The following is a 15,828-nucleotide window of genomic DNA, read 5'->3' as shown; positions in this document are numbered from 1 at the left end:
GTGAAGTGCTCTGAGATCCTCTGAGAGAACGTAGGGATGACAACTTCTGAAAAAGGCTAGTCTAGAGTAGAGTAAGGGCTCCAGGAGATTTTGGACCAGATTAAAGCACATTTTTTTAAAGGTTGACATCTTTCTCATTATCCCCATTACATTACTGAATTCTGATGAAAGTCAATAAAGACAAGCACAGAGTACTTCACTTAGGAAGGAAAAGTCAAATGCATAAGTACAAAATGTGGAATAACTGTCTACGTGGTAGTACTGTGGAAAAGTATCTGAGGGTTATAGTGAACCACAAACTAAATGAGTTGTCAATGTGATGCAGCTGTCAAAAAGGCTAATATTATCCTTGGTTGTGTTAACAGGAGTGTTGTATGTTAGACACTGAAGGTAATTGTACTGCTCTGCTCGGCACTGGTGAGACCCCTGACTGGAATATTGAGTCCAATTTTGGCTTACTGCAGAGTGATACTAAACATTGTTTAATGTAATCATGATTGGCCTATCTTTTAAGGCAGCTATACTGTCAAATATTCATTACACATTTTCAAGACTTCATACTTGTGTATAAAGGCTTTTGCCATATGTTTTGGATCACTGGTATGATGCAGTTCCGCAGATAGCAGTGTGAAGATCACCACATCAGCCACCTTTCAGAGAGTACTCAAAGAGGAATGTTGTCCAAGATTGCATACATGTTGGATTAAACAATTAGTTGATGCAGTACCATCAAACATTCAAATTCATCCTGATTTTCCTCAGGTTTCAATCTCAGCTGGATTAATTTATTCTCTTCAGTATCTTCAGACATGTAGTCACTAGAGTTGTCTAGTTTATTTCCCCCATCTCTTACATTTGCAACAGTTAAATGCATGTTTGTAAAACTGTCTAAGAATTTTGGTACTAAACAGTAACTTGATTACATCAGGGTTTACAGAGTGTGACAAGCATGTGGAAAGGCCAACATGCCATTCAAAGAAAATGGAGAGAAATAAATTGAAATACGGCAAAAGCAGAAGAAACAGAAGTGACGAGAGACAGACATATGTCTTAACTCTTGCCACCCAAATCCTGAACACCACTTCCTCTAAAATGAGGCCAGTAACTGTCACCTTTCAGCCATTTTAAAAGTAATTTTCTTAAGTTTAAGCGGCAGAGACTCCTGTGGCACCTTATAGACTAACAGACGTTTTGGAGCATGAGCTTTCGTGGGTGAATACCCACTTCCTCAGATGCATGTCATGCATAAGAGACATTCATGCATGTAGCACATACTTTGGTAAAGTGCAGGCCACGTGCCAGCTTCTAACAAGTAGTGTCTTTGGACAGCTTAGTTCTACTCCCATGGCCAAAATGTGTCATTATGACATGCATGGTGCAAAGTATTGCAACTTCTTGTTTTCAATTTCAGGTGTCAAAACATAGTGAAAACTTCCGATAATGGGCAGGAAGGGTCTGTGGTATTCCCAGCCGTTGAAGCACGCAATCGTATAATAGCACCATTAATATGGAAGTGCTTATGTGGGGGACTGAGATTTTATAGGCAATTAGGACGTTTAGCTGTGACTAGCAGGGTGGTTATTAAAAGTTTCACTGCATATTGCTTTCCTGGGCTGAAAAACTCAAGGATAAATAGGAGCATTCTATTTATGTAATTTGTTTTATTTTAGATTCTGAAAGGGACTATTAAAAATGTACGTTTTTAACTTGGGAAAATGTTCTATTTTCAGCATTGCTTTTTAGTTAGTCCTGCCCTTATATGAAGTCAAGCTCATCTACATATCCTTGTAGAATCAGCTTCTTTACATGAGAGCTTCAGGACACTAGATTTCTACATGGTACAGAACTAACTGTTGCATCTAAAGTTTCCTTAAACAGTTCTTTCTCTTGCCAGTCAAGGTTTTGGGGAGAAGATTTGACTCTTCTATTTTTAATTTAAATTCGATTTAGCTACTGTTAAAATATTCCTATTGGAAAATAGAGGTTGAGGGTGGGAGGAAGTTTGATGGAGATGCAAGAAAAGTTTTGCTGTTAGAAACAGAAAAGCAGAATGTTCATTAAACACAGGTGTTAAATACAGTGCTTTAATACATAAGATAAAAATGGATATATCATATTGAGTGTGTCTTCATTGGAGGGGAACTGACTATTTTCTCATGGTTAAACTTAAAGAAATTCACCCTTCTCTTCAGATATCAAAGATTCTTTTAGGAAACCCAGTAATGGGTTAGTATACGAAGGTAACATTTTGAAGAGTCTAAGCCCTGTTTTTCCAGTGACTTAGGCCCTTAGGAGCTAAATCTCTTCTGAAAACTGCACTTAGGCTCTTTTGAAAATTTTGCCTCACACCCTTAGATGATCCAGATTCTTTGTTTGGCAGAGTGATGAGGAGTGAGAGAAAGAGGAAAGTATTTTCTTTGAGTAGAATTTCTGTTTTGAGACATCTTGAAGATTACTCCAGCCAGATACAAAGAAAATAGTTTTTCTAAGAGCCAAGTTGGTTCCTTTAAGCTTTCCCATGTCCATTCTTTTTTCTACATAGTTAAGATTGGTAGTCCATTGCTGACGATATTATCTGAGTTCTCATCTGTGGCTACACACGAATCCAAAGTTCGAACCCCAATGCTCAGAGTCGGCTGCGCTGAGGGCATGTGAAGTCTATTTCTATGATGACTGATGATACAGCTCTGTGGTCGCATTCACATATAGCCTGGAGATGATTTTCTCGATCCTGCTCAAATATGTTACATGCTGATCTTGTCCAAGACCACCAGAGTCCTATTCTGAGCCATTTGCTCAAGGTCTTTGGGGTTGATGCCAGCCCACTGGAGACTGCTTTTCAGATTATCTTTGAAGCACTTATATGGATGACCCTTCTTTCTTTTGCCCCGACTCAGTTCCCCATAGAAGATCTGTTTTGGTAGATGTTGGTCTTCCATTCTGATGACTTGTCCAGTCCAGCTGAGTTGTGCTTTTAGTAACATTTCCTCAATGCTGGTTGTGTTTGCTCCCTCAAGGACCGTAATATTCGTCACTGTCTTGCTAGTGAATTCTCATTATTGAGCAGAGGGAGTGCATCTGAAATTGCTCAAGCTGTTTAATGTGATGTCTATAGAGAGTCCACATCTCAATCCATACAGGAGAGATGTTAGAACCACTGCACTGTAGATCTTCATTTTAGTGGAGAGACGAATGTTGTGTTTGGTTAAAGACTTTTATTCAGAGTTGGCCAAGGGTCTGGCTGGCTTTACTAATTCTGGAGGAAATTTCCTTATCAAGGGAATTGTCACTCAAGATGGTGCTGCCCAAATACTTGAACTGATCCACATTTTTGAGCTGTGCGCCTTGGATGAAGATGGCTAGCACTGGGGCATTGGAATGAGGTGATGGTTGGAACAATACCTGTGTCTTCCCAAGACTGGTGGTGAGGCCAAAGATGCTTCAGAAAATCTGTCAATGGTGACCTGAAGCTCATCATGTCTATAGGCCATCAAGGCACAGTCATCTGCAAAAAATACCTGGATAAGAAGTCTCTCCAGTGTCTTGGTCTTAGCACTGAGGCGCTGAAGATCAAGGAGGGAGCCATCATGTCGGTACCGGATAGATAAATATAAATATCCGCTGATCCAAGTCCCTTGTGGCATGGCCGAGGACACTGACATAGAACAAGTTGAATAGCACTGGGGCAAGTATGCAGCCTTGTGTCACTCCATTCGAGATTTAGAACGTGTCAGAAAAGTCACCACTGGCAATCATTCACTTGCTCTGTCATATAGTCATGGAACAGACAGATGATTTGTATGGACCCTCTTGGGCAGCCCAGTTTATGCAGAATAGCACATAGATCCTCTCTGACCGTATCAAAAGCAGATTGGTAAGAGCAGTGCTAAATTTGCATATAGTCCTATTCACAGTACAAGTGCCCTAAGCTCAGTAGAACAACCTTCAACATAGCAAAGCTCAAGCACACCGACGATCAGGTGCAGTTTCAGCAGTTCATTTGATGACCAGCTTTTTTCATGCCTGCCAATCACTGGTAACCCAACAGAAAAATGGAATCAGTTCAAACATATGATAGTTAAGATTATACAGAAACCAAAAGCAGTACGTATTTTTCATCTATTATGTTAGCAGTGTGTTGTTTTTTGGCATTCTAAATTTAAAAATAGATGATGATTTTTGCAAATTATTATACTGATTTGCTTGCTGAATGGCCTTATGCATCACATTTCTGAAGATTCCGATTTCACCTTAGTCACTGTTTCTTATACATTCTTATGCCTTTGGAGATCTGTAATTATTTGTTGGGGATAGTGTATTTCATAGATTTTGTTTGTTTGTTTTAAATAGAATTTAAGTTCAGAAGGGACCACTAGATTATTCAGTATGATCTCCTGTGTGTGTCAGCCACTAAATTTCACCCAGGTACCCCTATTTTGAGCCCAGTGACTTTAGTCAGACTGTAGCTAGACCCCATCTCTCGCAGTGGCCTATCAGTGTTTCAGCAGGAAGGGGAAAAAACCCAGAGTACATCTGGCTAATTGTATAGATGACCAGCAAAAGCCCTGAAGCATGAGATTTGATTATACAGAATGATACTGATCTCATTTGTAGAGCATTTTGAGAACCACTTATGAAAAGCGCTATGATAAGGGTGAGGTGGTATTATTAGTTATTGTCTTAGGACAGAGCTGCAAGTGTTAAGAACATGCTGAGAGCAATACAGGCAAGCCTGTAATCCCCATGGTCCATAAAGGCAGGGAATGAGAAGGGTAATTCATATATTCAGATTCCAAGGTCAGAAGGGACAACTACAACTATGCAGTCTGACACCTTGCTATACTCCATGCTCTGCACATGTAGAATATCTCCCAAAGCATGATTAAAGCCCATCTTTTAGAAAGATGTTTAATCTCTTTTAAAGATTCCAGGCAATGGTGACCACCACTACTTCTTTGAGTGATGGTCCCTGTGTGTATTCCACTCAAAATCTGCATGCACTGTGTGCATCTGAGACCAGAAGATTTTTTGGTATTGGTTCATGCCTTCACCTTTCACCCCTCATGCTTCCAACTGAGAGTCTAAAGGGCACACGGACTGCCTGCCTCTCTGGTTCCTATCTACTGCTGTTAGATGTAACTTCTCAGTATCCATAGCTTTGCTGGTATTCCTGTTACAAAATCCATTTTTCTTGTAATCAGTTGTTCTCTAATAGATATAGTTTTGTTAGAATAGCATTAGAATGGCCCTGGGGGCTCTGTTCCCCTCTCTGTCCCCCTTCCTCTTTGGTGTCACGTAATATGCCGAAGATTTCAGGATTCAGGAACTGTGGTGTGATACTTTGTGAGGTTACCCTAAATGTTTGGGGTGAATCACTACCATCAGGAGAAACTCTCTCCAACCAGCTGTTGGCAACACAAGCACTCTTCTCCAGGCTCCAAAAGCGCCGCTCTTGCTCTGTGCAAGCTCTCTATTTACACACTCCACTTGTTACACTTGAGTACCCAGTTGTTTATATTCTGAACACCAGCAATGTACACTGATCCTGCCTCTTGGGAAGCAATGCTCCCCAGTTCACTGTTTTACCTGAGTTCAATGCTGTCCATAGCACAAGGCACTTAGACAGGTTTATAGTAAATACAAGTTGCAGTTTAACAGAACGTGACATAAAGATTCAAGTGAAAGCAGGCATGGAGATCTGGAAGCATGAGGTTACAGGTAAAGAAAAACATAAGATGCCAACTATGGTCTGTACTTATTAACAAGTTATTTTCCTGTCTAGTAAGTTATTTCTCAGTCAATGAGAAGTCTTTGCAGCTCCACCTTTCATAAGACACCTCTGCTGAAAGAGTTTCTCCTCTCTAATGGATAACGCCTTGTGCCATGTCTTCTGTTCTCATACAGTTACAGGCTATTGTCTCATAGTTCAGGTGGCCCCCTCTTCAGAGAACCCTCCTGAGATTCATGTGTCTTTGTCAATGCGTAAGTTTCTTTGTAGACAGACAATAAGTGCAGTCCTGTCTCCCCAGATGTTCTTTGTTCTTAACGTTGAATGTGTTAGCCCTGAGATCCTGCCTCATCTCAGATGACTAGTTTCTCTTCAACAGTTTTCCAACCTAATAGTCTACATTTTACATCTCCCACGAACTATTTCCCATGTAAACATCACTCAGTAATCATGACAATCAGATTTTTAGTGGACTGCACACTGCCCTTTTCCACATAATACTGAGAAAATGGTTGGACATAATGTAATCTAGCCAGCGCATGCCTTTTACAAGACACCTGCCCAAGGGTCATTCTGGTTAGCAGCTTACATAAGAAAATAAGGACTGCGTACCGGATCAGACCAAAGGTCCATCTAGCCCAGTATCTGTCTGCCGACAGTGGCCAGTGCCAGGTGCCCCAAAGGGAGTGAACCTAACAGGCAATGATCAAGTGATCTGTCTCCTGCCATCCATCTCCATCCTCTGACAAACAGAGGCTAGAGACACCATTCCTTATTCATCCTGGCTAATAGCCATTTATGGACTTAACCACCATGAATTTATCCAGTTCTCTTTTAAATGCTGTTATAGTCCTAGCCTTTACAATCTCCTCAGGTAAGGAGTTTCACAAGTTCCACAAGCTTAAACGACACTCGCCTTCATTGCCTTGGGGAATCCCATATCCACTCGCAGGGCAAATCTGCCTCTCCTTTATCTTCTGAACCCATCAATCCCGGGAGTTCCAGCTCAGGAGAGTACTGATGAGACCCTAGTCCAACCCTGGGTCGATCTGCTGCAGGCTACCAAAAGTGCCCCTTTAAGCATGGTTTTGCCTGGCTCTGGAATCATAGAGGGCAGACCTAAGGACCCTAGCAAACAGGAGAAGAGCAAGAATTCTCACGCAAAATGGGAGAAATCCCCTTCCAAATTTTCATCTAGGAAGAAGACCTCTTTCCCCTACACCGTCCAAGTCCAACAATACGCTGCTCCAAAGTATGGGTGTATCAGGAGCTCAAAAGGAGAACAGATCTTGCTCCTTGGCACAGGGACCCAAAAATGCACTGAAACGGCCAGCCACTGAAAGGGTGGAACCAGCATCAGTGTGGGTGGGGGAAGGAAGAGAATGAACACTGCTTACATAGAGCTCCATACTCTGGATGTTCATCAGGCCTTGGCTTTCTACTTGCAGAGCACAAAGCCCTTCGGGAAATCTCCTAGACCATTCATCTCCTTTGCTCAACGTATAAAAGGGAGGCAATCTCCTCACTGTCTTTGAATGTGCTTTGCTGTGAGCTGGCTGTGACAACCGCCCCCTCAAGGTGAGAGCCCTTCCAACCAGAGACCAGGTTACCTCAGTGTTCCTCCTCTTGAGGTCTGTAGAGCAGCAATATGGGTTCTATGTACCTTAGTAGACATTATGCCCTGGAACAAACTTTTTCAGCAGGCACATCCTTTGGCGCAGCAGTCCTGCAATTGTAGTACAGCAGGGTTCTTTGCACCTTCCTCCTCCAATGAGTGTTGCTTAGAAGTCAAGTCAAGTAGAATAATTGGGACCATCACCTGAAGAAAAGAGGTTACTTACCTTTCAGTAACTGAAGTTTGAGATATGTGGTCCCTAAGTGTATTCCACTACCCACTCTCTTTCCTCTTTTCTTTGGATGTTTTCCTAAAGTGATTTGTGGTAGAGAAGAACTGGAGAAGTACTCATTCTGTGCCATCCCTTATGCCTTCCGTTTCGAGCGCAAGGAGATGATGGGCACAGGTGTGGACTAGTGGACACTTTCAATGAAAAAACTTTTGTCTCAGGTGCCTGGAGCACATGCATACCTCGAGTGGAATACACATATGGACAATACATTTTATAACACAAAGAACTCCTGTTACACAATACAAGAAAAAGAAGACAAGACAAGAACTCCTGTTCTGGCAGGTAACCAGAATTTCCCCATGTAAGCTGTTAGAATGTTTAATTACCCTTATTGCTAGGAAATTGCATCTTATTTTAAGGCTGAACTTCAGCTTTCAGTCATTTAATCCTGTTATGCCTTTTCAGCAAGGTTGAAAGCCCCTAGTATCAGATATCTTTTCCATGTGTACAGTGCAACATAGTGATGAAGTCATCTGTCACTCTTCTCTTCGATAAGCCAAATAAACTGAGCTCTTTAACTCTTTCATCATAAGGCTTATTTTCTAGCCCCTGGATCATTTTTGTGGCCCTCCTTGTACATATTGAAGAGTTCAGCATTGCTCTTGACATGTGTAGAACAGAACTGGTCAGGGCACTCCAGTAGCAGTCCTGTCAATGTTGTGTCTACAAAGGCAATATTGCTTCCCTATTTGTACCTTTTAATACACCCAAAGAGCACACTACAACCCTTTTTTTTGCCGCACTATTGCACTGAGAGCTCATGTTGAGATGATTTACAATGATCCCATAGTCTGAGTCACTGCTTTCCAAGACACACTCATCCTGCATTCTTTATTCCCATTAGTCTACATTAAAATAGATTTTGTTGGATTCTGACCATATAAAGAAGAGATTCGGATTACTTTGTAATAGTAATCAGTCTTCTTTATTTACTATCCCACCAATCTTTGTCATTTGCAAAACCAGCAAAGATTTTATCATAATCTACAAAGTCGATAAAAATGTTAAATAGGTTTGAACCAATAACTGATCCCTGTTGTAACCTGTTAGAAATGGCCCACTCATTGTTATCTTCCCATTCACAACCACATTTTGAAAACTGTCAATGGCTAGTTTTTAATCCATTTAATTGTGTGTCCTATTAATTCTATGTAATGCAATTTTTTAAAAATCAGAATGTCATGTGAGACTAAGTTAATTGCTTTGGACAAATCCATGGTATATTTAAGAAGTTAAGGGCTTTATCATTTCCCCCCTCCCCTCGCCACCTCATCAAGATATTTTTAAGGCGTTTCTTCAACAAAACACTAAATCTGATGCTATTTCTATAGGGAAGTCTTTGGTTACTATTGTAAATATGTAATACTTCAAAGTGATAAAATTTAAGAAATCGTCTGGCTTGTGTCTTTAATTAATTTTTTTACACATAGTGCATAGTAGAGTTACTATAATTGTTATGCTCCCATGACTGTATATATAACGTTGTACCTTGTCTTTCTTTTTCAGTGGTCTTATTGTTCCTGAAAAGGATGGCAATGAAACAATCCCAGAAGTTGTAGCCACTTCTGGCTATGTCCTACTGCATTTCTTTAGTGATGCTGCCTATAATTTGACAGGGTTTAATATCACCTATAAGTAAGTAATACTTCTTCCAAATGGTTTTGAGGAAATGTAAATGTTGCATATTGAGAGAGCAATCTAAATGCACTCCAAGGATAGATCAGGAGAGCTATTTCCAGTAGGGAATTATGAATTCCACTGTACAAGGAACTGGCAAGACCATACCTAGACAGCTGTGTACAATCCTGAGCACCATGTTCAAGAAAGATGAATTCAAGTGGGAACAGGTGCAGAGAAGGATTATCAGGGATATGGAGAACCAATCATATGAGAGAAGGCTAAAAGAGCTTGGCTTGGTCAACATAGTAACGCAAAAGCTGAGAGGGGCTGTGATTGCTCTCTCTAAATACATGGGCCGTGGAGTAACACCAAGGGAGAAAAGATTTATTTAAATTGAAAGACCATATTGGCACAAGAACAAGTGGGGATAAACTGGTGAGGAATAAATTTAGGCAGGAAATTAAGTTTCTAAGCATTGGAGAAGTGAGGAGGCTCTGAAACAGCGGTCTAACAGGAGAAGTGGGAGCTAACAACCTAACTAGTTTTAAGACAAAGCTTGATATATTTATGAATGGGATGACATGATGGCATTGCCTGAGAGAGCAGGGATCTGGGTTTAATTACTCCGGAGGTCCCTTCTTGTCCTATGTATCACTTCTTTTCTCTATTTCTCTTGGTACTGACAGCTGCCCTTGAAACATGAAACTGGAAGTTAATTTAAGTTTTAATCCTTCATTACCTTTTCTAAAAAGCTAAATATACACGTGAACTTTTTGTAATGCATGGTTTAGCACACAAAGTTAATAAATAGCTTATTTGGAAGGCCAAGAGGCAAATTAATCACATAATTGTGTAAGGTGTCTAATATTTTGTCACTAGCACTAATCTCACATGTGGATTGTAAACTTGGGTAAATGCAACATGAGTAATAGTGACTATTTTTGTACAATCACATGCAATCAATAGAATTTATCCCCTTTATGCATATGACTTCTTAGCCTTTTTCCTCAGATTCCTTTCTCTCCACATTCCTGCATACACACAAGAATTTCCCTCAGGCCACTGGACTAAGCCTATCATAAAGAGAAATGTGTGGGGGCATCTCTAAGAAGCTTCAGATCATCTCAGTTCCAGTTGGCTACTGGGCTGCGTTAGCGGAGCTACCCCTCTGGGACTAATGACTATTGTGACAAAGTTCCTCCTCTACCTTGGTGGGTCCTGCGCTTATTGGCAGATTTGCTCACCTCAGTGATCTCCCCCACAGTCTGGATTAACTCCTCCTGTGTCTGATCAGGAGTTGGGAGGTCTCGGGGGAACCCAGGGCCGCCCTCTACTCCGGGTTCCAGCCCAGAGCCCTATGGATTTGCAGCTGTCTATAGTGCCTCTTGTAACAGCCGTGTGACAGCTACAACTCCTTGGGCTACTTCCCCAAGGCCTCCTCCAAACACCTTCTTTATCCTCACCACAGGACCTTCCTCCTGATGTTTGTAACGTTTGTACTCCTTAGTCCTCTAGCAGCACAGCCTCTCAGTCTCAGCTCCTTGTGTCTCTTACTCCCAGCTCCTCACACGCACTTCCTCTCCTCTGGTTCCTCCCCATCTGACTGTAGAGAGCTCCTTTTAAAACCCAGGTGCCCTGATTAGCCTGCCTTGATTGGCTGCAGTTGTTCTAATCAGCCTGTCTGCCTTAATTGGTTCTAGCAAGTTCCTGCCTACTGTAGTGCAGACCCTGCTCTGGTCACTCAGGGAACAAAAAACTACTCACTCAGTGACCAGTATATTTGCCCTCTGCCAGACTCCTGTACCCCACTGGCCTGGGTCTGTCACACTATGAATAAACTTCCTCGCTTTCCCTGTTTATAATTTTAAGAAACATTATGCAGAGGTTCTTTGTAAACATTTGCTACAGTATACTTTATGCTCAGTGCTTTTTTTTTTTTTTTTTTTTTTAAATACTTTAGGTTATTCCCTAATGGGCTAATTATTTTCAGAATGGTCGCTTTAGAGACATAAGTAGAAGGTGCTAGTGTACACATGCTGGTAGAGATACTCATGGGTATTGGACATTTAATTGAATTTCTTGCTTTTGTAGGTGTAACAGCCTCTGAATCTTATTTCAGTATAGTTGTGTATGAGGATTTTGTATGGAGTGGGATTTGTTTTACTGTGGGTGAGAATTGGTGTTTATGTGCAGGAAATTTTAGCTCTTTGTAAAATTTAATGTTGGTTGGTTGAAGAAATTCAGTTACAAATGGCTGTCTACCACAGGAATATGTTAAGGATCCCTGGATGTTAAATGTGGATCAACCTGTAAAATGCAGTTGTCATGCGAACCAACTATATTGGGCTGTTTTAAATAGGGGAAAAAAGTCAGAAGGGAGTGGATGGAGTGTTGCTTATTCAGGGGGACATGTTATAGCTATGGCCAAGCTATCCGTGTCTTCCCAGGCTCGCCTTCAAGTTCATACATTTTTGTCTGCTAGGGAGCCCTTGGCTTAAATCCATTGGCCAAGATTTTCAAAACTGGGTACCTATTTAAGCACCTAAATAAGTGGTCTGTTTTTTGCCAAAAGGTACTAAGTATCCAGCAGCTCTTGCTGACTGCAGTGGGAGGTGAGGGTATTCAGCACTTTCCAAAGTCATGCCAAAATGTGTTTAGCAGCCTTGTTTTAGACATCTAATTTAGAAAATTTTGGTCACTCTGATACCAAAAACCATGATACCATCTACTGGCAGCTGCCAGTACTACATGGTGACAATAGCAATGTCAGAACTGAAAAAAGCCAAAGAGAAGTGTGAGTGAAGAAAGCAGGCTGTGACAAAAACGTGAGGCCATGCCTGCCTGAAATGTGGACGCATCTGTGGATCCCTCATGGGTTTACATTTGTACAAGATGCACTGAAACAAACTGACTCTCATACATCGACTACGGTGGGAGACTCCAACATAAAAATGCAATGAATAAATTCGCTTACGACTAATCTACCTTCCCTTAAAAGAAGGTGGATATGAACTTGCTATATTAAGCTTTATTTTAAAATTTCTCTTAATTCTGCATGCTCAATCTCATTTCAGATAATTTTCTTTAAAAAAATTTTTTTAAAAATCTATTTCTGTTTTTGGTTGTGCTGTGTGTTGTGGGTGAGAGACTTTCTCCTAATGTGTCCTTAATAGAAAGGATGCAAGGATTTTCTGTTGGTTTTTAAAGTTGGATGTATTAACCAGCTCAGAGTATTGTTGCTGGAGTTTGAATTCAAAGTCAAGCTTTGAAATTCACTCTTACTGTAAAGGAGAGTGAAAAATCATTTTATTTCATTTAGTCTTGTTGCAGTTGGATTTTGGATGGTGATCACTATCTTTGATTCATGTTGTTGTTGAATGCAAAGTCAGTGGTTAAAAAAAGCTAGCTATCCATGATTTGAAAGAATAAGGCCCCTGAATGTGAATCTGTAACAGAGATAGTGCTTAAAAATACTGGAGGACTAGTTTTACCACAGTTGATTCCACTTGAGTACTGTGTGCACACGAACCAAAGGGATGTGTGGCTGGGTTATTGACATGAACCCTGCGGTGCATTTGTTAAGTGAGTCCCAGAATGAAGTGTAATTGGGACTAGTTCTGTTGGATAGATCACATTGTTACTACAAAGCCCTCATGTGAGCTGTTGAAATCCTTTACTGTAGAGGTGTGGGGTGATGTATTTTCATTATAAATAACTGGCATATATATGGATTGTTTTAGAAGCGTTGCTGTAGATTTAACTTGTTAAGCAGCCAGCTTTTTAAATTGTGGACCAAATCAACAAAACTTTTTGCAAAGGTGGTACAGATCTGAAAAGCATAACTTGCCAGTCAGTTATTTTGGGACTCTAAGCAAAGTACCACTTTTTCTGCTGAGCACTAAGAACTTAGCAAATCAATAGTGTTTCCTCATCAACTCACCTAATTTGGGACTCAGTTACAGAAATTGCACTTAATTTTACTACTTAAAATACTAGCTAGAGCAAAAACAATTATAGATTCATAACTTATCTCAGCATCGATATGTAGAACAGACACTTATACCTTGGTATTAACCTTGTTCAGCACCTCTTTGTGCAGTAAGATCCGTTGCTTGGTAGTCAGTTGAGCTGCTGACAAACATTATTTTCCCCGTGTTTGCAGTTTCGACATGTGTCCCAATAATTGTTCTGGCCGAGGAGAGTGCAAACACAGTAATGGCAGTAACACTGTTAAATGTGAATGTTCTGAACACTGGAAAGGAGAGGCGTGTGATATTTCTTATTGCACAGATGATTGTGGATATCCTGCAAGAGGTCAGTGCAACATGAATGAGACCAAAGGATGCTTGTGCAATTCCGGCTGGCAAGGTAAGTGCCCTGATAGGTTTTTTGCTGAGAGGGGGATGCTTTTGCTTGTCTAACATTTGCAGTTAAATCGGGATTGCTTGCTGCAGAGATTATAGTGCAGGGGTGGGCAAACTTTTTGGCCTGAGGGCCACATATGGGTATGGAAATTGTATTGGGGGGGTGGGGAGGGGGAGATTATGAATGCTCACGAAACTGACGGTTGTTGTGTGAGAAGGGGTGAGGACTCTCGCTGCAGGTGTGGGCTCTGGGGTGGAGATGAGGGGTTGGAGGTGCAGGAGGATGCTCTGGCCTGGAACCGAGGGGTTTGGAAGGCAGGAGGGGGATCAGGGCTGGGGCAGGGAGTGGGGGTGTGGGAGGAGGTCAGGGGTGCAGGCTCCAGGTGACACTTACTTTAAGTAGCTCCTGGAAGCACCGGAATGTTCCCCCTCACTCGTGTCTCCTACTTGCAGCCAGGTGGCTCTGCGTGCTACTTGGTCTGCAGGCACCACCCCTGCAGCTCCCATTGGCCATCGTTCCCTGCCAATGGTAGCTGTGAGGGCACTGCTTGGGCGGGGACAGTGTGCAGAGCCCCCTAGCTGCCCCTACACGTAGGAGCCAGAAGGGGGACATGCCGCTGGTTCCGGGAGCTGCTCGGAGCCATGGCACACTTGTAGTGGGGCAAGCCCTCAACCCTGCTCCCCAGCTGGAGCTCAAGGGCCAGATTAAAATGTCTGAAGGGCTGGATACAGCCCCTGGGCCGTAGTTTGTCCACCCCTGTTATATTGTCTGGCTGATGTTTTCACTCAGCAGATATTCTGATTCCATTCTTCTCCCAGCTGTACCTTTCTGACCTGCATGCATCAGAGCCTTGGTCCTCCTTTCTCAAACATTAGCATGTATCTCAAAAAAAAAATCTGCTTACTGTCCATGTGAGCAAGTGAATATGGATCTTAGAAGACATATAAGGATGTACGATTGTATCTGAAGGCAAAGTTGAGCCTTCAGGTAGGATTTAACTTGTCTCAGAAATAAATGAAACATGTATGTTTCTAATTCTGTTCAGGTACTGCCACACTGAAGTGTGATGATTTGCTCCCTTTTTAATTTAAAAAACTCTGTAATTTCACCTCTTGCAATTTTCAGTTTCTCACATAAAATTGATTTTCTTTGTATAAGTATATTTTAAGTGCTAAAATTAGTCAGTCACATTAAAAAAAAAATCCCCAAATACGTTAGCAAGTGAATGTGTATAGTACTGAAATATAGTCACCTCTAGGGTTGAGCACAGCAGCTGTTTGACAGCACATAGCAACACTGCAAATTAGTTTAGAGAAGGAATTGTGAATAGTATATTGGCAGAAACTTTAGAAGGAATTTAGATGAGCAAAATTAAATTACCCAAATCTAGGGCACCAGGGATATATCCAAATTTACCAGAGCATCGAAGATAACAGTTCTACTCCTGGGGGGAAAAACCCATCGAATGTTTCATAGCCGCAGGTAATTAGGACCCAGATTTTATGTACACTGCATCTTATGTACACCATGCCTCCAAATAATGTGTTAGAGGACTGGTTGAGTACTGACAGAGAGGGAAGCTTTCTCTTTACTGAATCCCCAGCTTCAGGAATCTTAGTAGTGTTTTTGAGGTCTACCGTATAAGTATTGGGCATAGGTTGTGAAATCTGCAATGAAATTGCCACCCAATATGGCACAGCTACAAGCTGCATCCTTACCTTCCTACTCTGAAGCTTTATTTTATCCATAAATGTTCCCTGACATGTATGTTTGTAACAGTGTTTCTCAACATTTTAAACTTATATTTCATTAAAAGGTCCTGGCTGTGCAGTTCCTGTACCAGCTAATCAGTCATTCTGGACTCGTGAGGAATACTCCAGTCCGAAGCTTCCCAGAGCATCTCACAAAGCTGTTGTCAATGGCAACATAATGTGGGTTGTTGGAGGCTACATGTTCAATCATTCCGATTCCCATATGATTTTAGCGTGAGTAAACTCAACTACCTTGATTTCATTTTTGCTTTTCCAAGTACAAGATATTATTAGATGTCAAGAATTAATTTTAGAAAACAACATCCTGCAAACTGTGTCCAGACCTGTCTTATTCAAAGCTAGGATTTGTCAACATGAGTTTACTAATGTTTGATGGGAGCTAGTTTTGAAAAAACGTCATACAGAGTTGTGAGATTCAGTAACTGCTGATGTACTC

General features: G+C 41.3%; 1 protein-coding gene across 4 annotated transcripts in view; it reads left to right on the top strand.

The window, feature by feature from the left end:
- ATRN (attractin) overlaps positions 1-15,828 on the top strand; it is a 381,873-nt gene that overhangs the window by 63,796 nt on the left and 302,249 nt on the right. For all 4 annotated transcript variants that reach the window (XM_030564553.1, XM_030564552.1, XM_030564551.1 and 1 more), the window contains exons 4-6: positions 9,142-9,270; positions 13,418-13,623; positions 15,437-15,605. In XM_030564553.1, the coding sequence (XP_030420413.1) occupies positions 9,142-9,270; positions 13,418-13,623; positions 15,437-15,605 (504 nt within the window). The remainder of the gene's footprint in view (positions 1-9,141; positions 9,271-13,417; positions 13,624-15,436; positions 15,606-15,828) is intronic.

Source organism: Gopherus evgoodei, chromosome 5 (genome assembly GCF_007399415.2).
Source record: "Gopherus evgoodei ecotype Sinaloan lineage chromosome 5, rGopEvg1_v1.p, whole genome shotgun sequence".
In the NCBI taxonomy this organism is placed as follows: domain Eukaryota; kingdom Metazoa; phylum Chordata; order Testudines; family Testudinidae; genus Gopherus; species Gopherus evgoodei.
The sequence above is the reverse complement of the archived record's forward strand: the minus strand, read 5'-3'. Positions and strand labels throughout refer to the sequence as shown.